Source organism: Hyperolius riggenbachi, chromosome 3 (assembly GCF_040937935.1).
Source record: "Hyperolius riggenbachi isolate aHypRig1 chromosome 3, aHypRig1.pri, whole genome shotgun sequence".
Classification (NCBI taxonomy): Eukaryota; Metazoa; Chordata; class Amphibia; order Anura; family Hyperoliidae; genus Hyperolius; species Hyperolius riggenbachi.
The window spans coordinates 128,019,495-128,046,532 of record NC_090648.1 but is presented as its reverse complement, the minus strand read 5'-3'; the positions used below and the strand labels follow the sequence as shown (position 1 = coordinate 128,046,532).

The following is a 27,038-nucleotide window of genomic DNA, read 5'->3' as shown; positions in this document are numbered from 1 at the left end:
GTGCAGAACTATCCCAGCCACGGGAGTGTGACGGGGAGCATGTGCCGACTGGCCCAAAAAAACGGAGCTTCTATCAGAGGATCCAGAAGGCTTTGGACAGCTGCGAGGGAGCAATCTGGGGCCGGAGGAAGCCCCAGGTATGTATAAAACTTTTATGTCCTGTCATCTCAGGTACACTTTAATGTTTTATGTGTCTGAAGCTCTTTAGTCAAAGGCCTCCCCTCTGCCTCAATATCAGATTCTCTGGACAACTTTCTACGTTTCACAGATGTAAGAACAGACCAGTCACCTCAGGAAATATGTGATATGCAGCTCTATAGTGTACTGGTTAAAGGACCACTATCGCAAAAAAAAAAAAAAGTTAAATACATGTAAACACATGCAAATAAGAAGTATGTTCAGTAAAATTAGTTATAAATTACTTTTCTCCTGTTGCTATCAATTACAGTAGTTGGTAGAACTCTGACACAACTAACAGGTTTTTGACTAGTCCATCTCTTCATGGGAAATTCTCAGTATATGCCCATATACAGTTCCCTAATATCTAGTAGCCCTCCTTCCTCCCCTATACAGTTCCCAGGTATCTAGTGGTACCCGGCCCATACAGTTCCCTGGTGTTTAGTGGTTCTCCCTCCCCTATACAGTTCCCTAGTGTCTAATGCCTCCTTCCTCCCCTATACAGTTCCCCAGGATCTAGTGCTTTCCCCCTCCCTCCCCTATATGGCTTCCCTGGTGATCTAAGGCTTCACCTCCAATATAGCGTGGTGGCCTAGAGTGGGCCAAATATAATGTTAAGTGGGGAAACCAATTGCAGGCCAAATTTGATGGCTCTGCGGGCGGGCCAGAGTTTGACATGTATATTATAGAGTAATGCTAGTTGAGCCAGGACCTGCCAGACCACCTTATTACACCATGATAAAGGGCAAATAACTAATCTACAAATACCTCAGCGTTGGCTGCTAATAAGAAAAAAGTACATAAAGCATGCATTATTTCTGTAGTGCAGATTGTACTCAACTTCAGTGAAGGACAAGACAAGACACAGAAAATTTGTATTGCACTTTTTCTCTTGGCAGACTCAATATGACAGAGCTGCAGCCACTAGGGCACGCTCTATAGGCAGTAGCAGCGTTATGGAGTCTCGCCCAAGGTCTCCTACTGAATCGGTGCTGGCTTACTGAACAGGAAGAGCCAAGATTCAAACCCTGGTCTCCCGTGTCAGAGGCAGAGTCCTTAAACAGGAAGTAACAAATCTACTTTTTTACTCCAGCTGTAAGGACTGAACAAGAGGTGTGCGTGGGGCAACTCTCCCACTTGTCCCGATCATTTTGGATCATCTCACCCCATCCCCAGGCATACAGACGGATCCATAATGAGTGGGGAAGAGTGAGGATAGGTAGAGATCCCCCCCACCATGCCAGACTGGACTAAGGGTTAGGAGAGATCTCTGCAAGGGCAGGAATAAAGGACCGGCAGGAAACCAAATCGTGTCCCAAACCATCAGTACAATATGTAAAGTGTGCCCTCTTATTAGACAGACTCTGATGCCCACCTGTCTGTCACATGGAAAATGGAGGGTGGCAATAGCTTTACCCGATTAAAGTGGACCCAAATTAAAAATACAAGATTTCAGAAATAAAATCTATTTTCTAAATTATAATAATAAATAGCAGCCTTTTTTCAGCTGCATGATGACAAATATACAATATTTTACATTTATTGGAGGAACCCCTCCCTTCCTTTCAAATTGCCGGAATTTTTCCGGCAAACTGGTGGAGTAGATGGTGTCTGGCAATGGAGGAATTGCTAATGGCTGCCCCCAGTATAATCCTAGCTATGAAAAGAGAAGGGTGAAAAGCATGCACTGAAATGATCATAGGTTTGAAGGAGGGTTTATTTATCTTTGTATGTGTCAGAGTGGTGCAACTAAATATTTTTAATTAAAAAATTTTGTGGTTTGGGTCCGCTTTAAAGGTCCAACACATGCTCAGTGTTGACCGATAAGAATCGGGACCCGATCCCTCAGACAACATTGAAGGTCCAAGGCTATGCAAGCACGCAATGTGTTCTATTCTGTGTGGGGGTGGAGTGAAGCGGAAGTAACGTCACACAGTCGGTGGGGTAAGTGGGGCAAACAATTCTCTCAGCCAGACCACTGGCCAAGAGGGGTCATTGGCTGCCGTACACATGCTGGACTCTCATCAGAGGGGGTCGTTATCGGCTGCCTCACGGCTGAGGTTCATCTAGTGTGTGTACAGAGCTTAAAGGACTTCATAAAAATATTTTATACTCACCCAGGGCTTCCTCTAGCCCCATGAGCACTGATGTGTACCTCACCGTCCTACCGAATGCCACTGTTACCCTGGTATCGGTCTCAGTAATCTGGCTCAGTCTCGCCAGTCGGGTCTTCAGCACATGCGCTGCCCCGCCACGCATGCTCAGAAGAGCAGACTGGTGTGACTGACCCAGTTACCGGGACTGACTGTGGCTGAACGGAGGCATTCGAGAGGACGGCAAGGGACGCATCAGTGCTCATGGGGCTGGAGGAAGCCCCGGGTAATAAAATATTTTTATTAAGACATCTCAGGTACACTTTAAAAGGGAAAAAAATGTTTTTTAGTAGCATCTGCACATCTCCACATTTATCACTTAGTAAGGAAAAAAAATCTATAACTCAGATTTGAGGCGTTCTGCTAAGTCTAGTTGATTAATCTTCTCTTCCTTCCCATACCACTGATGGTAAGACAGAAGTGCCACATTCTTGGCAGAGATGGCGCTCATCTCCATGGCACTGGCAGCCGACTCTATACTGTTCAGGTAGTAAATCCCACGATGAAGCACTATCGGGGGCATCTTCTCTGGTGGGTTGTACTGGGGATAAGCCAACCACCTCTTTACGCTAATGTCACTATAAGACACAAACAACTGATGCAGTTCTTCATCTGTCAGGGTCTCTACAGAGAATATTTTCCAGATTCGGAGATCAGAAGCTTCTGGGCTAGAATTCGATGAATATAATGATGTTAAACTACAGAAAAAAATGTTGTGGTTGTCTGTTGTAAATATTTCTGAGAGCGGAAATGGAGATGTGTTTTGGAATCCAAAGAAAGAGGCGTTAATCTGTCCAAGGACAATGGTGGTCACCAGCCGCTGGAATGGCCTGCATACTGTCTCTATAGGTGGACTGAAGCCCGTAAAATCAATGTTCCCAATCTCTTTGTTTAGTGGTGTTGCAATGACCACGATATCATACATTTTCGACTCAGTTCCTTTGTCGGTCGCATAGGTGACTTCGTATTGACTTTCAGTAAATCCTGAAGCATCAAAACATAAGCAGCACAGCAATTTAAAATATAATGATCAAAAGTATAATGGCAAGATTAAGCAAAAATGGCATAATATACAAACAAAGTAAAAAGGCTAAATACACAATGTTCAAAATGCCTCACCTGTGAATAGATTTGCTATTTAGTCCAGCCAAAAACAAACTCACTCTCTCTCTCTGTTTCAATACACCTACTTGAAGGGCTCGTTCACACCTAAAATCGCTAACCACTAGCGATTTGCGGTAGCGTTTTCTGTGGGTGATTTTTCCACGATTTCCAGCGGATCGGGACAGGTATGAAATGCCTTATAGACTTTCATTGGTGTAGAGTTACCCCACAGCAAAACGGAGTAATGCACTGCAACTGCACCAATGTGTAAGAGGCCCACCAGTAACAGACTGGTCATTTATTGGTCAGGGGGCAAACCAGAAAAATCAGCAGGGCATCAAATGCTTCTTTCCCTCACTGTAAATGTTTCTCGTGATCCTGAAGGCAGTGCTTGTGAATGACTACAATACCACATGCTTATAGGGGTATGTACAGGGGCTTTCATACTATCACTAACAGATGGACATTTTAAATATGGGTATTTTGTATACCGGTATGTAGTAAAGGGTAGATGATCAAGTCTAATCTGGAGGCCCTTGATTGACCCAGCGAATCAGTGCAGAAAGCCAGTCAGATACTCACCAGACTTCGTAGGCCGATCTTGCACAGAGGTGACAGTGCCTTGAATTAGCTGTGCATCTGCAGCACGGAGAAGGCCCCGGCACACCTGGTTATTCCCTCCCTCTACTGCCCACAATCCAGAGGAAGTGCCTGTGAGGGATACAGCACCTAGAAAAACAAGACCAGTATGAAGTAACCAGACATGGTAATGAATGGCAGTGTTTAAATGCTGGCTACACAGAATCTACCATCATAGTCTTATAGGTAAAGCCATATACAGATGTATGAGGACTGTTGCCCACTGGGATCAGGCCTCTATCCCTCAGGTGACAATTCTGGTCAGAGTTCTATACAGATGCATGACTAGTCTAGAGGCTAATGCATCTGTTTCTATGGAGAGGGAAGGATGGAAACCACATGATACACAAAGGAGTTGCTTGTGGAAGAGAGAGAGAACAGTGCTCATGGGTGTCAACTGAACATTGAGTGATGTCGAAGGGGCTCCCATGCCCACTTTAGATTCCCGCCGGATGCAGACATTATTGGCAAACAAGCTCAGTTGGATCCAGCATGTGCAAGTAGCTTAAAGTAAACCCGATATCACAGAATAAAAAGATTTTATACTCACCCGGGGCTTCCTCCAGCCCCATGAGCACCGATGCATCCTTCGCCATCCTACCGAGTGCCAGTGTTCGGCCGCTAATCTGTCTCAGTCGCGCCAGTTGGCATGCCCAGAAGAGCCGACTAGCGCAACTGAGCCAGATCACCGGGACTAATTGTGGCAGAACAGAGGCACTCAGGAGGACGACGATGGACGCATCGGCGCTCACCGGACTGGAGGAAGCCCCGGGTGAGTATAATATCTTTTTATTCTGTGATCTCAGGTACACTTCAAGGCCTCTTTTCAATGGGAGGCTGAAATGCGCAGCCTCCCGATTGCTGGCCACAAGCATCCGAATGGTAGCATTTGGCAACACCACACATCTCGTTTGAAAACACACGGCAGCATTACCCATCAGCCCAAAATCCGCCTCAATGTCGCATCTGAAGATGGCAACTACATCGGGGGGGGGGGGGGGGGGGGGGTAGACAGTGTTTAGGGGCGGCGGCATTTCCGGGTCCGTGGGTACGCAGACGAATCGCATCAGCCATGCCATGCACAGCTATGGGATTTTCTGCCTCACGCACGGAAACTGATGGAAATGTCGGCCGAATTGCTAGGGCAAGCGATTTGGTCGGAGGCGCCATTACTTCCTATGGCAGAGTTTCCCTGAGCGATTTGCCTGCGGGGAAACTCTGCAGATTCGGCCCGGTTTCCCGCGCTAATGGAAACGGACCCTTAGGGATATTTACTTTGAAACGCCACAACAATGCACATACTGGGCTTGATTCGCTAAACTGTGATAACTCATATCGTTTCGTCATAGCATTTTAGAGTATCGTGAATTTTTGCAATAGGGGGTGCAGAGATAGCCACCGCAAAGGGGCCCTTGGGCCAAAGGGGCCCCAAGGGACCAGCCCTCAAGCACAATATTACCTCTCTATTGGTCATGTGCTGTAATATGCTTTAAATAGTAATAATCATTAACAAACTGTTCCCCACCCCCTCTCGCACCTCTGACACTGGAAATCCTTGACAGGTGTTGGTGCGCCGTATCAATTGTTATGTATAGAGTGCTTGGGGGGCCCCATGTAAGACTTGCACCGGGGCCCATAGCTTCTTAGCTACGCCACTGGTTTAGTGAATCAGGCCCATAGTGTTTTGGTGCTGTTTCTGTGTGTTTGTGCATTTTCACTTTTTTATTTAAATTGGGTTACACAATCACTTCAATTTAACTGAATGGACTACCTGTACTCAGTGTAGAAGGGGCCTAAAGGTTCCTAGTGGCTTACAGACTGGTGCCTAAATTCTACAATGTTGCCAAATATTTTTTGTTCAATGTTGCAACTTTAGTAGTTACACAGAAAAGCTTCTTTCACTGAACTACCTGAAAAAAAAAAGCTACAAATTGGGCACAACTATCTTGGGCCAACCACAGGTTATTAGGTCATCAACACTTCTGGCAGATTCAATCACTTTGATATAAATCTGATATAAATTCACTATATATAAATAGTGATTGTGTATGAAGGAAAATCTGGAACTGGATTTCAGTCATGGATCTCAATAGACATAAGACATAGCCAGTTGTAAGCTTCCCTCATATAATACCTGACTCACCAGCAGGGCAGTGTCTAGGCTAAATTGCACCCAGGGTGCAAGGGTGTATAAGTTGCGCCCCCACCCCCGTGGACTCGCGAACCCTTACTCTTTAGGGACAGTCACACAGCCACAGGTCACAAGCAGATCTGCCTACTTATTAGTGACCAGCCGCTCAACCAGGAGGAAGCAGGGACTAGTAAACACACAGGAGAAGAGAGCCCGGAAAGCCGACTCCACCATGGGCACCGCGCACTGACAGCCTGCAGTACCGCTACAGGACATCAGGTGTCATCATGCGGTGGTGACGTGATGATGACTTGACGTCAGACGCAGGCAGCCCAGGAGGAGTCAAGGTAGGTGATCATGCTGGTAATCTTCTTTGTTCTTCTATTTGGCTGCACTGCTCATTACCAGCTCCCTAGTGGTTAAGTCCTTCTGCCTGAACCCCCCTTCTTCTACTTGCCGGTCTGTGCCCAGGGCCCGCACTGCCCAAGAAATGGCCCTGCTCACCAGATGGAGCAGCCAGGATGTGCCGTATGCACATCAGAGATATAGGCCACACCCAGGGTCGTAACTAGACTTAATAGGGCCCCCCTGCAAAAATGATAGCATGGGGCCTCTTTGGTCCCCAAACCCCATGTGGGTCACATGATCTGGAGGCTGTGAAGCAGGAAAAAAAATTACACACTCCATTCACATGGTTTTTGTGAGTGAACAGGGAGGGTACTTTTGCTTATTGGCTGCACTTGCGGTTGGAGAGGAGGAGGGGCCCCCAAGGCCTCTGGGCCCCCCTGCAATGGCAGGGGTCACAGGGGTGATTGTTATGCCTATGGCCACACCTACGTCTCTCTGGCAATCTGAACAGCTTCTCTGGTATGTGTTAGTGGGTCTTCATTCACTTCAGCACCTTCCAGTGTGATGCTGCAGCTATGACTGTCATATAGATCTGACCTTCTTAGTTCTTTGCTGTGCAGCATTCAGATGATTATTCCACAAAAATTGGTGGTGTGTCCAAGGGAAGTATCAGCAGGGAATAGATGGCTGCATCAGCTTTTTGTGGCATTTGCCATAGGGAATCCAGTGGATGCAGCAGTTTAGTAGAACCAGCTTGAGGCACATTAGAGATCCCAGCAACAGTCGGTGATAAGAAAATATAAAATGAAGCTCTGATCAATAATACATTTCACCTGTATTATTTTACCCAGTTTGTAAATCTCAAGCTGTTACATAATCTCCATATAACAATCAACCATGATATGGCGCATGTTACACTAGACCAGGGGTCAAGAACCTTTGTGGCTGAGAGAGCCATGAACGCCACATATTTTAAAATGTAATTCACTGAGCCATACAATATCAAACTAAATACAAGTCCAATTGGAGCGGCCGTTGGTTTTGGGGGAGCGCAAGTAAGCTACTAGTGCAAGCTACAGAAGTAGCGTGCCTACTTTGAAAATTTGCTTGTGTTGCCACAGTAAGCAGCGTTTGAGCGGTGCAGCTTAGTGAATCAACCTCTACTGATTTTTCTGTGAGCCAGATGCAGCCATCAAAAGAGCCACATCTGGCTCCCAAGCCATAGGTTCCCTACCCCTGCACTAGACAGTAGTAGATTATGCTGTCGCCTGATAGTAAACAAGCAGTTTGTACTGATATCTGCTTGAATAAATGTGCTGTTAAAGGGAACCTAAACCATTGGAAATAAAAAGAGTTTCACTTACCTGGGGCCGGTCCTCTAAACCCCCCCCCCCCCCCCCCCCCCCCGCTTAGTTTTAGTTCTGCCAACTGATCAGTCGCTGGTCCACTGCGCCTGCACGGCCCTGGCCGCACGCTTCTTCATACACGTTCATGTCAGCGAGAGTCTCCTGTGCAGGAGCAGTAAGAGAAAACCTCCTATTGCATCTGCACAGAACGCTTTCGCTGGCGTTAACGTGTATGAGGATGCGCGCGGCTAGGGCCGTGCAGGTGCAGTGGACCCATGGCTGATCAGTTGGCAGAACCTAAACTAAGCGGTGGCAGGGGAACAGAGGATCACTGATAAGAGCCCAGGCAGTGTGCTCCTCTGGTTGGGAAGGCAGTGTGCTCCTTTGGTTGGGAAGGCAGTGTGCTCCTCTGGTTGGGAAGGCAGTGTGCTCCTCTGGTTGGGAAGGCAGTGTGCTCCTCTGGTTGGGAAGGCAGTGTGCTCCTCTGGTTGGGAAGGCAGTGTGCTCCTCTGGTTGGGAAGGCAGTGTGCTCCTCTGGTTGGGAAGGCAGTGTGCTCCTCTGGTTGGGAAGGCAGTGTGCTCCTCTGGTTGGGAAGGCAGTGTGCTCCTCTGGTTGGGAAGGCAGTGTGCTCCTCTGGTTGGGAAGGCAGTGTGCTCCTCTGGTTGGGAAGGCAGTGTGCTCCTCTGGTTGGGAAGGCAGTGTGCTCCTCTGGTTGGGAAGGCAGTGTGCTCCTCTGGTTGGGAAGGCAGTGTGCTCCTCTGGTTGGGAAGGCGGTGTGCTCCTCTGGTTGGGAAGGCGGCGTGCTCCTCTAGACGGGAAGGCGGCGTGCTCCTCTGGACGGGAAGGCGGCGTGCTCCTCTGGACGGGAAGGCGGCGTGCTCCTCTGGACGGGAAGGCGGCGTGCTCCTCTGGACGGGAAGGCGGCGTGCTCCTCTGGACGGGAAGGCGGCGTGCTCCTCTGGACGGGAAGGCGGCGTGCTCCTCTGGACGGGAAGGCGGCATGCTCCTCTGGACGGGAAGGCGGCGTGCTCCTCTGGACGGGAAGGCGGCGTGCTCCTCTGGACGGGAAGGCGGCGTGCTCCTCTGGACGGGAAGGCGGCGTGCTCCTCTGGACGGGAAGGCGGTGTTCTCCTCTGGAAGGGAAGGTAGTGTGCTCCTCTGGAAGGGAAGGCAGTGTGCTCCTCTGGAAGGGAAAGCAGTGTGCTCCTCTGAACAGGAAGGCAGTGTGCTCCTCTGGACGGGAAGGCAGTGTGCTCCTCTGGACGGGAAGGCAGTGTGCTCCTCTGGACGGAAAGGCAGTGTGCTCCTCTGGACGGAAAGGCAGTGTGCTCCTCTGGTTGGGAAGGCAGTGTGCTCCTCTGGACGGGAAGGCAGTGTGCTCCTCTGGACGGGAAGGCAGTGTGCTCCTCTGGACGGGAAGGCAGTGTGCTCCTCTGGACGGGAAGGCAGTGTGCTCCTCTGGTTGGGAAGGCAGTGTGCTCCTCTGGTTGGGAAGGCAGTGTGCTCCTCTGGTTGGGAAGGCAGTGTGCTCCTCTGGTTGGGAAGGCAGTGTGCTCCTCTGGTTGGGAAGGCAGTGTGCTCCTCTGGTTGGGAAGGCAGTGTGCTCCTCTGGTTGGGAAGGCAGTGTGCTCCTCTGGTTGGGAAGGCAGTGTGTTCCTCTGGTTGGGAAGGCAGTGTGCTCCTCTGGTTGGGAAGGCAGTGTGCTCCTCTGGTTGGGAAGGCAGTGTGCTCCTCTGGTTGGGAAGGCAGTGTGCTCCTTTGGTTGGGAAGGCAGTGTGCTCCTCTGGTTGGGAAGGCAGTGTGCTCCTCTGGTTGGGAAGGCAGTGTGCTCCTCTGGTTGGGAAGGCAGTGTGCTCCTCTGGTTGGGAAGGCAGTGTGCTCCTCTGGTTGGGAAGGCGGTGTGCTCCTCTGGTTGGGAAGGCGGCGTGCTCCTCTAGACGGGAAGGCGGCGTGCTCCTCTGGACGGGAAGGCGGTGTGCTCCTCTGGACGGGAAGGCGGCGTGCTCCTCTGGACAGGAAGGCGGCGTGCTCCTCTGGACGGGAAGGCGGCGTGCTCCTCTGGACGGGAAGGCGGCGTGCTCCTCTGGACGGGAAGGCGGCGTGCTCCTCTGGACGGGAAGGCGGCGTGCTCCTCTGGACGGGAAGGCGGCGTGCTCCTCTGGACGGGAAGGCGGCGTGCTCCTCTGGACGGGAAGGCGGCGTGCTCCTCTGGACGGGAAGGCGGCGTGCTCCTCTGGACGGGAAGGCGGTGTTCTCCTCTGGAAGGGAAGGTAGTGTGCTCCTCTGGAAGGGAAGGCAGTGTGCTCCTCTGGAAGGGAAAGCAGTGTGCTCCTCTGAACAGGAAGGCAGTGTGCTCCTCTGGACGGGAAGGCAGTGTGCTCCTCTGGACGGGAAGGCAGTGTGCTCCTCTGGACGGAAAGGCAGTGTGCTCCTCTGGTTGGGAAGGCAGTGTGCTCCTCTGGACGGGAAGGCAGTGTGCTCCTCTGGACGGGAAGGCAGTGTGCTCCTCTGGACGGGAAGGCAGTGTGCTCCTCTGGACGGGAAGGCAGTGTGCTCCTCTGGACGGGAAGGCAGTGTGCTCCTCTGGACGGAAAGGCAGTGTGCTCCTCTGGACGGGAAGGCAGTGTGCTCCTCTGGACGGGAAGGCAGTGTGCTCCTCTGGACGGGAAGGCAGTGTGCTCCTCTGGACGGGAAGGCAGTGTGCTCCTCTGGACGGGAAGGCAGTGTGCTCCTCTGGACGGGAAGGCAGTGTGCTCCTCTGGACGGGAAGGCAGTGTGCTCCTCTGGACGGGAAGGCAGTGTGCTCCTCTGTACTGGAAGGCAGTGTGCTGTTTTTGTTTTGCTGCTTACAGTGATGCCCATTTGAAGCTCTTGAGGGCTGTAACGATTGTGGAATTCTCTCCGTGATCAGCGCACAAGACGTGCGCCGACACTGCGGAAATCCTCCACAAGCGTGTAATTTGAGGGAACCCAGCAAAAGGTGCAATGCACCTGTAGAGGGAAATTCCTGTCGGCAGGTGGAGCTGTGAAGTGCAGAGGAACAGCTCCTCTGCCCTGCCACAGACGCAAGACAGGAATTGCACGAAGGGAAGAAACGCAGGGCAAGATAGCCCTGAAGGAGAGAGAGCAAAGCGACAGAGGGTATGTGTGTGCACCAATCTAGTCGCCAACCCGCGACAGTGCACACACAACCATGAAGAACAGGAGAGAAGGCAATCGCCAGAGATGGCGATTTCTAACAGCGACACAAGACTGAATAAGCACAGATGAGGAATGTATGTATGTCCACCAATCTAGCCGCCACCCTGCGACGGCGGACATACAACAAAGGAAGTGATAAACACAACAAGGGGCGCTGCTGATACAATGAATATCTTAAAGGGTAGGGGGTTCTAGTGGCACACCTCACATTAACCCAATCGCAATAGATATATAACTTCCACCCGCTGCTTCCTTATCTGGTGGGGTATCCCCTTAATTCCCACCTAAAACTGGTCAATTGTATATAATGAATTAGGAGCGCTGGGTATATAGTAAATATGTCATTTATTCATAAAAGGAAAGAACCATATAAAGATATTGCACATCTATACATCACTCACAACTGCAGTCTCCATACACACCGAAGTATACTGGTTCCTCAGAATCACTATTTTGCCTAAAAATCTGTGTGCACACATAGGATACAAAAATAATACTGAAAGTTTTGTAATGGCAATTAAAAAATGAAAAATTGCTAATAAAAATGCTTCATAGTTCCCCACACATTGCCAACAATATTCTCAATGTTGCTATTAGGAGACCACGGGGTCCAATAGTCACAATAGACAACCCGTATGTTGGTATTGCTGTGTATCCAGAAAAGGAGAAGCTCACCCTCCTATGGACCTTTGTAGGCGAATCCTGTAAGTCCGCGTTCAGATTTTTGTATTAAAATTCCGCTGTTGGCCCCAGCATATGCTCTCACCGTACGCTCGCAACCAGCCACACACCGCCGGTCTCCAGGGGTAGCCGTTAGCGTGGTCCCGGAGTAGACTTCCGGTTGGATGGTGGGTTAGCGCGACGTCACTTCCGTCCGCGTTCCAGCCAGCAATTCAGTCCACTTCCTTGCGCTCCACAGATAAACTTCTGCCGCTTATTTAGTACATGTGCAGCGATTTGGGTGCTTGAAAGTGGGATTGTTCTTATATCCAGAGGGATAGATGGGGCGCCCCACACCTCAAAGATCAAAAAGAATCAGATTGACATGTTTCGACAGAATATACGTCTGTCTTCCTCAGAATCAGTTTATCTGTGGAGCGCAAGGAAGTGGACTGAATTGCTGGCTGGAACGCGGACGGAAGTGACGTCGCGCTAACCCACCATCCAACCGGAAGTCTACTCCCGGACCACGCTAACGGCTACCCCTGGAGACCGGCGGTGTGTGGCTGGTTGCGAGCGTACGGTGAGAGCGTATGCTGGGGCCAACAGCGGAATTTTAATACAAAAATCTGAACGCGGACTTACAGGATTCGCCTACAAAGGTCCATAGGAGGGTGAGCTTCTCCTTTTCTGTATACACAGCAATACCAACATACGGGTTGTCTATTGTGACTATTGGACCCCGTGGTCTCCTAATAGCAACATTGAGAATATTGTTGGCAATGTGTGGGGAACTATGAAGCATTTTTATTAGCAATTTTTCATTTTTTAATTGCCATTACAAAACTTTCAGTACTATTTTTGTATCCTATGTGTGCACACAGATTTTTAGGCAAAATAGTGATTCTGAGGAACCAGTATACTTCGGTGTGTATGGAGACTGCAGTTGTGAGTGATGTATAGATGTGCAATATCTTTATATGGTTCTTTCCTTTTATGAATAAATGACATATTTACTATATACCCAGCGCTCCTAATTCATTATATACAATACAACAAAGGAAACCAAGTGAGGACGCAATCGCAAGAGAAGCGATTGCGAAAGAGAATGAGCACAGGGACAGATTGTATGTGTGTGCACCAAACTAGTCGCCAACCCGCGACGGTGCATACACAACAGCAGATATGAAGTAGAAACGCAATCGCGAGAGAGGCGATTGCCAGAGGTGACACAAGGCTACAGCAAGGCAGAGCACGAGAGTAGCAAAGGCACAGCAAATCATACAATGAGAAGATAAGGAAAATAACAAACGCTAGCTAAACGCGAACACCGCACTCATTCGCAACAGTGCACACGTTTATGCGCGGTCTCCGCGTGATAAGCACAACAGAGACAAGCACGCCTAACTAACCACCGACAGACAAACATGAAACAGAGGACGCGAGCGCTTGCTTAACGGTTACCTCGCCGAGTCTCCAGCAAGCGTTCGTAGCAGACAAGACAGATACACGAAAACAGGAATAAGTGAGAGATAGGATCCACAGCACTAGCGCAAGAGGCTAGTGCGATCCAGGAAGACAGGACAGAAGGATCCACAGCACTAGCGCAAGGCGAGTGCGATCCAGGCAAGACAGATCAGAAGGGGCTACCAGTAACAACCGCTGGTTCGGTTAGCACCCAGACACACAGAACGATTTCCTGTCGACCACCGCTGGGACAGGACAAACACAACAGACAAACAAAACAGATATGCAATCCTAACTGCACTAGAGAAACTGCCTAGTGCAGTCCCAGGAATAACTCTAGGCTAATCTTCAAACAAAGAGCAAGGCTGACACTCCAGCGAGTGTTCCACAGGACTAACCCTTATGACCAGCAAAGGACTCTGGGAAACATAGCCCTTTATACTGCCAGTCATCAAAGGAGGCAGGTAGGGGATTTGCAAATTCCTCAGCAGCAGAACAGACCAGAAACTTGTAATGGAAAGACAGGTCTCTCTTGCAGAGACCTGCAGCCCACAGACTAGAGGAATGGTCAAACAGCTGTCTGCCAGTGCATCCAGCTGAGCGGATCATTTACAAGGGCCACATAAAATGGCAAGGGGGTCCGGTTTTGGCCCGCGGGCCTTGTGTTTGACACCTGTGTGTTAGAGAGTCCGAGCCAGCAACGGCGAGGTTGAGGAGAGACTTTCCTCTATCGAAGTAAGTATTTAACTTTGTGGTTTTTTTTCTAAAGCTATGTACCCACATCATGATTTTATCGAAGATTTTCCCAATGACCGGCAAATTTTTTGAGCGCCAAGTGGTTGTTTCCACAATATCGCAACGTATGCTTAAATTAACTTAAACCTTAAAGAATACCCAAAGTGACATGTGACATGATGAGATAGACATGGGTATGTACAGTGCCTAGCACACAAATAACTATGCTGCATTCCTTTTTTTCTTTCTCTGCCTGAAAGAGTTAAATATCAGGTATGTAAGTGGCTGACTCAGTCCACACAGGAAATGACTACAGTGTGACCCTCACTGATAAGAAATTCTCCTTTGTATCTCTTTTTTGCTCTCAGAAGCCATTTTCTGCTAGGAAAGTGTTTTATAGTTGGAATTTCTTATCAGTGAGGGTCACACTGTAGTCACTTCCTGTCTGAGTCAGGACTGAGTCAGCCACTTACCTACCTCATATTTAACTCTTTCAGGCAGAGAAAGAAAAAAAAGGAACACAGCATAGTTATTTGTGTGCTAGGCACTGTACATACACATGTCTTTCTCAAAATGTCACATGTCACTTCAGGTATCCTTTAAACTGAGGTTTTGACCAATATTTGCTGTGTACTTATCTTACTGATTTTTCTCAGGGTTCTGAAATATAGACCTATCTCTATCAATGCTGACATTACAAGACAAGGCCAAGAGCTGCCCATACATTTAAAGGGAACCTGAACTGAAAGGAAAAAAAAATCACTTACCTAGAGCTTCTACCAGCACCCCGCAGCCGTCCTGTGTCCACGCCATACTGGAATGATCCTACGGTCCGCCACAATAGCTGAGTTTCAATTTGCGCCTGCATGGCCCTGGCCACGTACATGCTCGATCACTTTCTCCTACTGTGAATGCCCAGGACGCTCCTGGCGACGGGCCATGCATATGCAGTTGCCGCCGAAATAAAAAAAATAAGCCAATGCAGGGAGCTGGAGGAACGTTCCAGGATGCCGCGGACACAGATCGGCTGCAGGGGACTGGAAGAAGCCCCAGGTAAGTAAACTCTTTTTCTTCCTTTCAGTTTAGGTTTATATCAGACGGTTTTCAGTCAGGTATAGGTTTCACATATGTCTTCTATATTCCCATCTGTTGCAGTTGTTTTGCAGGCCATGTATGAACAAGATACAGCATCCTGCAGACCAAATGACGCCTAAGCATCCATTTGATTTGCGCTAGTTAAACAATTCTGCTGCAGACTAGTCTAATGACTGTTGAACACAGAGTCTCCCTTCTTCAGCAGCATTAAGCATTCTCACCAACAAATCCATTGATTTTGACTCCTTGGGCATAGTTGTATCGCATAGCTGGAATGCCAATGTCCTCTATGAACCTCTGGGAGAAACCGGATTTTTGCATGTCTTCTTCTATGGTCATGTTCAGCTTTCCTACCACGTCACTGCCACCTATAGCATGTAGCAAGGCTTCCGTGGTGGAGAAAGAGTAGTCAGATGCCTGATAGCGATAGATCCTGCCAAAAAAAAAAAAAAGGCGGAGCTTAGTGAAATTGCTGCTGCAGCTCTTTACACGAAGAATATAGTAACAGCGGTAGGTTATAAAATGAAAGCTGAATGTTCACCATTTTTCTTTCACTGGGAAAGTTCAGAGTTCCTTTACTAAACCCAGGTAAGGCATGTTTTCCTGTCTAGCCCATGCCAGTAAGTAAAGCCTGGTGCACACTGGGTACTATACTAGCTATACTAAGCACTATACTAGCCATACTGGGCACTTTACTAGCTATACTGGGCACTATACTAGCCATACTGGGGCACTATACTAGCCATACTGGGGCACTATACTAGCCATACTGGGGCACTATACTAGCCATACTGGGCACAATACTAGCCATACTGGGCACAATACTAGCCATACTGGGGCACTATACTAGCCATACTGGGGCACTATACTAGCTATACTGGGCACTATACTAGCCATACTGGGCACAATACTAGCCATACTGGGCACAATACTAGCCATACTGGGCACAATACTAGCTATACTGGGGCACTATACTAGCTATACTGGGGCACTATACTAGCTATACTGGGGCACTATACTAGCTATACTGGGGCACTATACTAGCTATACTGGGGCACTATACTAGCCATACTGGGCACTATACTAGCCATACTGGGCACTATACTATACTCGGGCACTACCTACTCATACTGGGACTATACTAGCTATACTGGTCACTATACTAGCTATACTGGGGCACTATACTAGCCATACGGGGGCAACTAAACTCCATATACTGGGGCAGCTATACTAGCTATGCCGCCGCAGCCCAACCCCTGCTTCCCCTGTAAGCCGCTGCACACAACACTGTCCACTAGGTTTTGCACCCCCCGGTCCCTGGAGAAAAATTTGGTCAGAAAGTGGTCTCCGGGCTGTAAAAGATTGGGGACCCCTGCTGTAGAGGCTTCCTGGATCCTCCTCGCTCCTGTCGCTGCTCGCAGGGACCCTCTTTAATAGCGCCGCTGTCATTCACTCGTATGTGGTGTGGAGTGTACTGTGCAGAACACTCCACACTATGGCCTCAATTCATTAAGCTTAACTCCTGTCTTTAATAACTCTTCTGAGCTGTTTTACAGTTATCACAATTATATCACCATGGTGATAACTGTAAAACAGCTCAGAAGAGTTATTAAAGACAGGAGTTAAGCTTAGTGAATTGAGGCCTATGTGTGAGTGATTGACAGCGTCACTCGCACAGTCGCAGTAGAGGACAACCTGGCGAGGTCGGCCTCTGCACTGTCAGGAACCAGGGGCCAGCGGTTAAGAGTGGAGCTGCAGCAAGGGACATAGCGGTTGCTAGGGGCTGGAGGAAGCCCCGGGTAAAGAAATGTCATTTTTTTGGCTGCCTGGACATTCCCTTTAAAAACTGTTAAACCCTCTGAGATTCAGGGTCACACTCGTACAGTATATTTCCTTCCCTGTACTCCTCTCCCCCCCCCCCCCCCCCCCCATGCCATATCACCCCGTTTCCCTATTTATCACCTCAGTTTCTCCTTTGCCCTCTCACCACCCCTCCTTAGGACAGCCCCTCATCCACTGTATCGTTCTACTCAATACTGCATTCTGTCTCTCTCACCACACTGTTGGTGGATTTGTAGTAATGGATATATTTCTGCATAATTTGCACATTGGCAATCATTAATAAAAGTTCAGCCCTGCTGGATCAGAAAAGGTTATCTCCTTGTTTCATGCTTGATTCTTTGCCTTATGTGACTGGAGTCAGCATCGTTAATCATGAGGCAAAGGTTGTGTTTGAAGTAAACAAACTGTGAACCTTGCAGCTTTTGAAGCTAAAATAAAATGTGATTTTTATTACAATGGTGTATAAGACTTTTAATGTGTTATTATCGTCCCTTGAGGTAAAAGCTTTTTATACTAATAAGGTTATTTGAAATCTTTGTGTATTGCTTTTGCTTTTATAATCACTGGAATGTGTTGATCTTAAAGTATGAAAAACAGTGTTTATATTTCTAGAATATATTCTTCACATATATTGATACAAAACTGTATTCCCCTGAAAAAACCTCGGAAAGTCTCTACTGCACATGTGCAGAATGGTGACGGGAGCGCCATTGGAGGACACGTACAGCCAGGGCCATGGATGCACAGTGACCATCATCTCGCCCCCGGCTGAAAGAGTGGAGCGGCCAGGACTAGACCATCGCACAGTGACGGTGTGGGCACAGGGCGGAAGCAGGGGGCTGGTAGAAGCCCCAGGTAAGTTAAACTGCTTATTGTTTTTTTTTTTTTCCTTTAGGTTCCCTTTGAAGGAGATAAATATGGCACCCACCATATCCCTCTTAAAATTCATACCCTGCAGAGAGGGAAGCCTCAGCCTCTTGTCCGCAGCCCCCCTTGCAGAGTGCAGCTCCCCCTCCGAATTGTAGCTGCATAACTCCACTTCCGCATTAATGGCCACGCCATTAATGCATTGTCGCTCATCTTCCTAGGGGGGGGGGGGGGGGAGACGCTCAGTGACGGGGGACATTAGAAGAGAGAGGGAAGCCTCAATAGGATTGTCAGCAATAGCGGTCTTACCTCCGCTGCGGACTGCAGTGCGGGCGCAGCTACCGCGTCTGACGTCACGGATTCCGCCGTCACGCCATCACAGGCCTCCTTGCTGGGATTGGGGCAGACAGGTCTCTCCCCTGCACATCTAATAAGGTCTGCACGCTCGCGCACGGGGTGACAGGAGCTTTATAACTTGAGGAGACGGGTAGCTGATCCTGCGATCAGCTGACACCAGCCTGTCAATCACACACTGCTGATTGGTCCAGCCCTCTGTGCGGGTAGTTTGACTTTGCCGTCTGTATTTAAGTTGGGAGATGTCATTTGCTCCTTGTCTGTTGTTGCGAATACTTCGGTGCTAGCGCTCAGACCATAGTCAGATCCTTGTGTGTTTGAACCGGCAGGACCCCGGGGATTCACACCTAGCCTAGGATTTATATTATTATTACTGTATTGATTATAATTGTGTATGACCTCTTGCCTGAACCTCTGACTATTCTCTTGCCTCACGATTCTGTACCTTCGTCAATCTGATCTGCTGCCGACCTCTGCCTGTTTATAGACTCCGATATTTGCCTCACGATTCTGTACTGCCGTTTGACCGATCTGCAACTGACCTCGCCTGTACGACCACTCTCTCTAGTGATAGGCCCTGCCACTAAGGGCTATCACATTGGAGTACTCCTGTGAAGTATAAGTGTGCACCAATCACCTGTTTCTCACATTTGAATAAAGTACTGACTACTATATTGCCTGAGCTATCACTGACCGTTACAAGGATCCTGAGGCTTCCCTCTCTTTAGTATCTGGTTTTGTGTACCCGAGCTACGGTTCGGGTACACTTTAAGACTAAATTATTAGTTTATTGGCCATCTCAAATTACAATGTATATTGTAACAGCTCCCTCAGGTGGCTAGGATGTAATAAAGCACCATCTAACTACCATATAGCTACCACCTACCTTGTGAATGTATCCATTACATTATCCACCCACATGTTCATTCGGAAGAAATTCAGGCCATAGTGCCAAAGCTTTTTAAGGATGTTGATCAGAAACCATTCACTTTCATGAAAAACAAGGTAATCCCCATTGTAGATTCCAAAATTATCTTCAGGAAGCGTGCGAGCAGTCAGGCCTGCAACACACACAAAGTTCATATAACAGCAGACATAAGAATTCTACCATAGCTTGAAGCAGAGATGTCTACACTGCAATTTCACTGTTGGCAAAAACACACAATACATTTGTATCTCCCCAACACCCTGACATTTATGCCCTAAACATGCTTGCACTTCTCCCTATACAGTAACCTTATCAATTCCTAAACGAGCGTACATCAAAAAAGGCGCATGGAAATTTGGGCGCCCAGTAATCCCGATAATAAAATATCGGTATTGAATACTATGGCTAAACCTAAGCTACTCTCACACAGAACCCTCACCCTCATGCCTACTGCCCCCCTCCCCCACCTTCCAAACTTCCTACCTGACGCCTAACCTAATAAGGTATGCAAGTGACAGTTTCTGTCCGAGTCTGGACTGGGTTGGACTATAGCGCAACCCTCACTGATATGGAATTACAAACATAAAACACTTTCCTAGCAGAAAATGGATTCTGAAAGCAGAAAAGTGATAAAAACAGTCAATCGTACATAGATTTGAGCTCTGGCATACTTAAATTAATGTGTCATTGAGCAGAGACAATGAAACAGTAAAAACTTAAAAAGTAGAATTACCGTATATACTCGCAAGCATGCCGACCCGCATGTAAGCCGACCCCCCAACTTTCACCTGAAAAAACAGGGAAAAATGATTGACCCCCATATAAGCCGGGGGTAGGAAATGCTGGCCGCCTTATTCCCCTAGTGTGTCCCAGTATAGCTAGTATAGTGCCCAGTATCGCTAGTATAGTGCCCAGTATCGCTAGTATAGTGCCCAGTATAGCTAGTATAATGCCCAGTATAGCTAGTATAGTGCCCAGTATAGCTAGTATAGTGCCCAGTATAGTGCCCAGTATAGCTAGTATAGTGCCCAGTATAGCTAGTATAGTGCCCAGTATAGCTAGTATAGTGCCCAGTATAGCTAGTATAGTGCTCAGTATAGCTAGTATAGTGCTCAGTATAGCTAGTATAGTGCTCAGTATAGCTAGTATAGTGCCCAGTATAGCTAGTATAGTGCCCAGTATAGCTAGTATAGTGCCCAGTATGGGTAGGTAGTGCCCCAGTATAGCTAGTATAGTGCCCATTATAGCTAGTATAGTGCTCAGTATAGCTAGTAAAGTGCCCCAGTGTAGCTAGTATAGTGCTCAGTATAGCTAGTATAGTGCTCAGTATAGCTAGTATAGTGCTCACTATAGCGAGTATAGTGCCCCAGTTTAGCTAGTATAGTGCTCAGTATAGCTAGTATAGTGCTCAGTATAGCTAGTAAAGTGCCCCAGTTTAGCTAGTATAGTGCTCAGTATAGCTAGTATAGTGCTCAGTATAGCTAGTAAAGTGCCCCAGTTTAACTAGTATAGTGCTCAGTATAGCTAGTATAGTGCTCAGTATAGCTAGTATAGTGCTCAGTATAGCTAGTCAAGTGCCCCAGTTTAGCTGGTATAGTGCTCAGTATAGCTAGTATAGTGCTCAGTATAGCTAGCATAGTGCCCCAGTATAGCTAGCATAGTGCCAGTATGGGTAGGTGGGTGGGTAGGTAGTTAGTGCCCCTCCCCGCTCCCCCCGCGGCCGCCGCTGCTATTACCTTAGGCGGCGCCGCTTCCTCTATCCCCGTCCTGCTCCGGTAACTAATTCACAGCAGCGTGGCCCTCGCTGCTGTGATGAGGGAGGAAACCATAGAGAGCGGCTTTCTGTAGCGGCGATGCCGTTACTATGGGAACCGCTCTCTATGGTTTCCTCCGTCATCACAGCAGCGAGGGGCGCGCTGCTGTGAATTAGTTAGTTATCGGAGCAGGACGGGGATAGAGGAAGCAGCGCCGCCTAAGGTAATAGCAGCGGCGGCCGTGGGGGGAGCGGGGAGGGGCACTAACTACCCACCCACCTACCCATGACTCGCAAGCAAGCTTTTGGGGGGTGAAAAATTCAGCTTGCTTGCGAGTATATACGGTAAATATAAAACTGTGGGATATCTAAAAAAAAAAAAAGTAATTTTTAGTAGGGGGAGGATAGATACAATTGTTTATCTCATCAGTTTATTTTTCCCTCATGTTTCCTTTAAAAGACCACTGTAGCAAAAATCTTACAATATAAAATATATGTAAACACATACAAATAAGAAGCACATTTCTTCCAGAGTAAAATAAGCCATAAATGACTTTTCTCCTATGTTGCTGTCACTTACAGTAGGGAGTATAAATCTGACAGAACCGACAGGTTTTGGGATAGTCCATCTCTCCATAGGGGATTCTCAACATAGCCTTTATTCTTTACTAGTAAAAAGGCCCGCCCGTTAAAAACGGGCACTAGGTCACAGCCGCAACCCCCAGCCCCCCACACACAATGCGCTCACATACGTGTCCCGCTTGCTCGTTCCCAACCACTGTCTGAAGTATATGCACACAGGGAGCTGCTTGCTTGGCAGTTGAAAAAAGCTGTGATTTTCCACAATGCAATGAGAACCTCTGTGAACCACAGACGGCAAACTGTCAGGTCCAGCCCTGTGTCCCAATTGCCCTGGCTGCGCACATGCTCAGTACAAAAAAGCCAGGGACACACAACCATTCAGTTGATGACGCAGGGACACTAGCATTTTATTTGTTAGGATAAGAACACTCCATGAAAAAGATTTATACAAAGATGCTGGCCAGCCTCCCTGCTCACCATCGCTTTTTTTTGGCAGTTGGATGGAGCAACTGCCATACACTAAGTGCCTTTGAAAATAAAGAAAACCCTGAGCCCCATGAGGAGATGGGCTCGTCCAAAACGTGTCGGCTCGGTCTGATTTCTACTACTTACTGTAAGTGGCAGCAACATAGGAGAAAAGTAATTTTACTCTTGGAAGAAACGTACTTCTTATATGTATATGTTTACATATATTTTACATTTTATGATTTTCGCGATAGTGGTCCTTTAAGCACAATATGATGTAGATCCCCAGACTGCAGCCAAGCCAGTATTATATGTATACATCGGGTCTAGCATTCTAGGCACCTCATTCCGATCCCCTGCATAAAAAAGCCACAGAAATAAGAGTAGAGTAGTCGGCACTTACCCAGCTCCTTGACAAAGCTTTTCATGTGGAGGTTCAAGGGATGGATAACATATGCACCAGTCTCATAGAGATTTCCCATCATCTCAGTCGTAGCCACACGGCCTCCCACCTCTTCCTTCTCGAATACATCGATGTGGACATCTTTCCCAAACTTCTCCCGCAGGAAGTAGGCTGCAGACGTGCCTCCTATTCCGGCTCCGACAACAGCTGAGAACACACAGACTTATCACTGAAACCACAGCTCACATCTCAGCATCACACAATCACCCCATGTATGGCCACATTGACCATAATGCCCCATCTACACCATACAATTTTTTGTCCGATTCGATTCAAATCGATTAATTGATTCGATTCAATCCAACATGTCCGATCGGGATTCGATTCGATTTGCCATTGCAAAACAAAAGCAAATTGAATCAAATTGAATCCCAATCGGACATAATGGATTGAATCAAATCAATGAATCAAATGGAATCAGACAAAAAATTGTATGGTGTAGATGGGTCTTTAGATACCATATATTCTGGCGTACAAGACAACTTTTAAAGGAACACCATTGCGAAAATGTAAAATTTAAAATACGTATAAACACATACAAATAAGAAGTATGTTTCTTCCAGAGTAAAATGAGCCATAAATTACCTTTCTCCTCTGTTGCTGTCACTGTCAGTAGGTAGTAGAAATCTGACAGAACCAACAGGTTTTGGACTAGCCCATCTCCTCATGGGGGATTCTCAGGGTTTTCTTTATTTTCAAAAGCACTTAGTAAATGCTCTGTCTAACTGCCCAAAAAAAAAAAATGTGCAGGGAGCAGGAAGGCTGGCCAGCATCTTTGTATAAATCCTTTTTAAGAGGTGTCTTTTTAAAAAAAAATAAAGGCCATGCTGAGAATCCCCCATGAAGAGATGGACTAGACCAAAACCTGTCAGGTCTGTCAGATTTCTACCACCTACTGTCAGGGCTTTTTTCATACTAAGGACGTTTTCGGCCTTTGTTCAAGCGCAGGCGATTTTCAAAATCGCCCATAAAACGCTTGTGCAATGGTTCTCTATGAGAAGGTTCATATCAGCGCGTTTCGTCCGCTTTGCTTCGTGCAGCGATTGCGTTGCAATTTTAAGAATAAATACATTGGGCTTGATTCACAAAGCGGTGCTAGCCTAGTTAGCACGCCTAAATACTTTTGGGAGTGATAAGCATTGCACTAAGTAGGTTAGCACCGCTTTGAGGGAAAAACTTGCGTGCAAAGTCTGGTGCGCGCGAAACATCGCATAAGGTTTAATGGCGTTATGCGCGAGTTTATTTTATCACGCCTAAACTGAGTTTAGGCGTGATAATGGGCTTTTCACCAGCGTGCTAACAGTTAGCACGGCTTTCTGAATCAAGCCCATTGTATTTATTCTTCTCCGAGTCAAAGAATTCACTTCCTGACTTGCATCAGGGGGTGAATTAATAAAACGCTCTGCAAAAGCACTTTAGAAAAGCGTTTTTTAAAAAACACAGTGCGCAGGGAAGTGTGGGAGGGGGTAAAAAAAATTTGCTTGCGTTAGAAATTTCGATTTTAGATCTGAACAAGGCCTCAGTGACAGCAAGATGGTAGAAAAGTAATTTATGGCTCATTTTACTCTGGAAGAAACATACTTCTTATTTGTATGTGTTTACAAGTATTTGAAATTTTACAATTTTTCAGGATAGTGGTCCTTTAACTTTTGTGAGCGCCATCTGTTGGTTCTCTAAAGGAAAAAAGTGTCTAACTTTTATTGTTGTAGTAAATTGGCCTACAGCAACAAAGTATCCAGATGTAAAAGCCTTTCATACACAATATCATATTATAACAGATTACACATTAGATTTGATAGACCCATTCAAACTGTTTGATGTGCAATCAGCTTGTCAACTGAACCCTATCAGAAAAAGCCGTTCATTGCCTGACTGATGTGGTGGGAGGTTGGGGGAGGTTACACCAGCAGCTGAAAATACAGACAAATACCAAACTTCCACTTCCATCATTAAAATATTAATAAACTAAAAAAAAACCACTACAGTAAAGATGCTCATGAACTAAACAAGTTCACAAGCTGCCCTTTCTTTGGACTTTTACTGAATACTACAACCAGATATACGGAGCAGTGCTTTTCAGCGCTGCTAGATTTGGGCGCAGCCAGCGCCGCCATAGACTATAATAGGAATCAGTCTATAGCGGCTCTCAGTGAGTAACATCGGCTCCGTCAGAAGACGGAGCTGAAGTTGCTTAAAAAAAACACAATAATTCGGCCTCCAGCAATCGCTGGAAGCCGAATTATTTCATTCCCCCACTATCCATGGCGGCCTGGAGGGGGCCGGACTTGTGCAGAAGCAGGATCAACCATATACCGGCTGAATCCTGCGCCCAAGTCTACCGGCGCCGATTTCAAATGTATGCCAGATATACCTCTCCAGACCAAATACATGTAAAAGGGACATGGGGTAAATTTAGGTGACACCAGTAGTAGATTATCACCAATGCTGCTGATACTCTAAGGTGTCTACCACCCAGGGCCGGTTCTACACTTTTCGCTGCCTGAGGAAAACTTGTGAGGCCACGCCTAAATTACCAGGTGCCCTGCAGTGTCCAAATTACCTGCCTTGCCCTAGTCCAGGCCTGCTGATAGGCCTAGTGCACACCAAAAACCGCTAGCAGATCCGCAAAATGCTAGCAGATTTTGAAACGCTTTTTCTTCTTTTTCTGTAGCGTTTCAGCTAGCATTTTGCGGTTTTGTGAAGCGTTTTGGTGTAGTAGATTTCATGTATTGTTACAGTAAAGCTGTTACTGAACAGCTACTGTTACAAACGCCTGGCAAACCGCTCTGAAGTGCCGTTTTTCAGAGCGGTTTGCGGTTTTCCTATACTTAACATTTAGGCAGAAGCGCATCCGCAATCCAAAATCTGCAGCAGCCCAGGAGTATGCGTTTCTGCAAAACGCCTCCCGCTCTGGTGTGCACCAGCCCATTGAAATACATTACCTTAGCGTATCCGCACCCGCAAGCGGATCGCAAACCGCAGCAGAACCGCTCTGGTGTGCACTAGGCCTAAGGCCCCGTTCACATCACAGAACGCAGGCGCGTTCCGTTCAGAACACAACGCACAGGAACGCACGTCATGTGCGTCTCTGTGCGTTGCGTGGCTGATCCCATTCACTGAAAGTGAATGGGACAGCCGCGTGTTTTGCTAGGAAACGCGTGCAGCATGCGTTCCCGGACCGCACAGGTCCGGAACGCATGCAGTGTGAACATCAGACAGTGCACTCTATGCACTGTCTGATGTCGTGTGTGTCGGCCTCCCGCACGCGTTCCCGAAATGCGGACGGGAACGCGTGCAATGTGAACAGGGCCTTAGGGCTGATTCACTCTTGGGCACTTTCAGCGCTTTGCGGATCGCTGACAATGATCAAAGCGCTATGACAAAAGAATCCCTATGGGAACATTCTCACTGCAGCGCTCAAGATTTGCAACACGCTGCATGCAGCATTCGCAATGCAGTTCTGGTTCAAGATAATGAGAATCGCAAAGCGCAATCGCCCAAAATCTGCACCACAAAAAAATCGCAATCCAAGTGTGAACCAGGCCTGGGCTATTTTACACTACATGCAATTTTATATGCGATTTGGATTTTTGAGGCGAATAAAGAAAATCTTGCACGCTACATTTTTCTTCTTGTATTGGTAGCATCCAGTGAAAATAGCAAACCCGAATTGCTATGTAAAAAGGATCGAGATGTTGTGACCCAGTTGCATAGGCATCACAATCTGGCCATTTTCATAGTCAAACCTGCTGATTTTTCTTGCTTCTAAAACACATCAGTGATCACGTTCACTTATTATTGCCGAATCCATCCGACATTCTTTGTAAGTAGGCATTGAATGCCTTTGACCTGTCAGTGAGCCAGTGCCGTTATGTCTGATCCGTGTTCTAACGTATATGCTGTAGTTTCTCTACTCATAGCCTTGCTACATTCTGCACTGCACAGCAGATCACGGAATAAACTTTGTATTCAGTAATAGAACTGCGATCATGTCACCGCCCCCAGCCTGCTTCTCTTACTCGCTGGTAACACTACTGTCATTCTTCGTAGAAATCCTTCTTATTTTACATTCACCCTAATTTGCATCCTCACCTATCCTGTTCGGAGGTTCCGGGAGCAGCCGGGCCACCGCAGCCCTCAGGCCACTCAGTATGAAGCCGCTGAGCAAGAGGAGGACAGCGCGAGACAGCTGCATGGCTCTCCGAACACTTTTTTTATATCGATATGCAATGCGCATGCGTCCACTTTTCTTTATGGCAGCCGGAATTTCTTGTGTATCATATAAACAACCCCTCAGAAGAAGCAATGCGAATTGAAGCTTTTAACATTTTTATCAATTCTGTGTGCATTATGTATGTATTAAATAGGATGAATAGGACTAGAAGGAGAAGTCCTAAGGAAAAAAAAAAAGAGGAAGAAATGTTAAAAGACTAACTATAGTTACCCTAATAATTTTATAAATGTTTTGTAAACTGCATGCATAAATATCATGCAGCCAGTAAGGGCCCTTTCACACTGTGAAAGTTGCACTGCAGTAATATTGTAACGCCACTAGTGGTGTAGCTAAGGAGCCATGGGCCCCGATGCGAGTTTTACTATGGGCCCAGGGGCGTAGCAATAGGGGGTGCAGCAGTAGCGACCGCATCGGGGCCCTTGGGCCAGAGGGGCCCCGAAGGGCCCTCCCTCAACTACAGTATTAGTTCTCTATTGGTCCTGTGCTCATAATA

At 47.5% G+C, this 27,038-nt stretch overlaps 1 protein-coding gene across 1 annotated transcript; it reads right to left on the bottom strand.

The window, feature by feature from the left end:
• Positions 1 to 1,876: 1,876 nt before the first annotated feature.
• On the bottom strand, positions 1,877 to 26,543 carry LOC137563008 (prenylcysteine oxidase 1-like). The gene is made up of 6 exons (XM_068274922.1): positions 26,404 to 26,543; positions 22,252 to 22,458; positions 19,007 to 19,181; positions 15,279 to 15,490; positions 4,017 to 4,163; positions 1,877 to 3,314 (listed from the first exon to the last, which is right to left on the bottom strand). The coding sequence occupies exons 1-6, from the start codon at positions 26,504 to 26,506 to the stop codon at positions 2,668 to 2,670; spliced, it is 1,491 nt and encodes a 496-aa protein (XP_068131023.1). The 5' UTR covers positions 26,507 to 26,543; the 3' UTR covers positions 1,877 to 2,667.
• Positions 26,544 to 27,038: the final 495 nt, after the last annotated feature.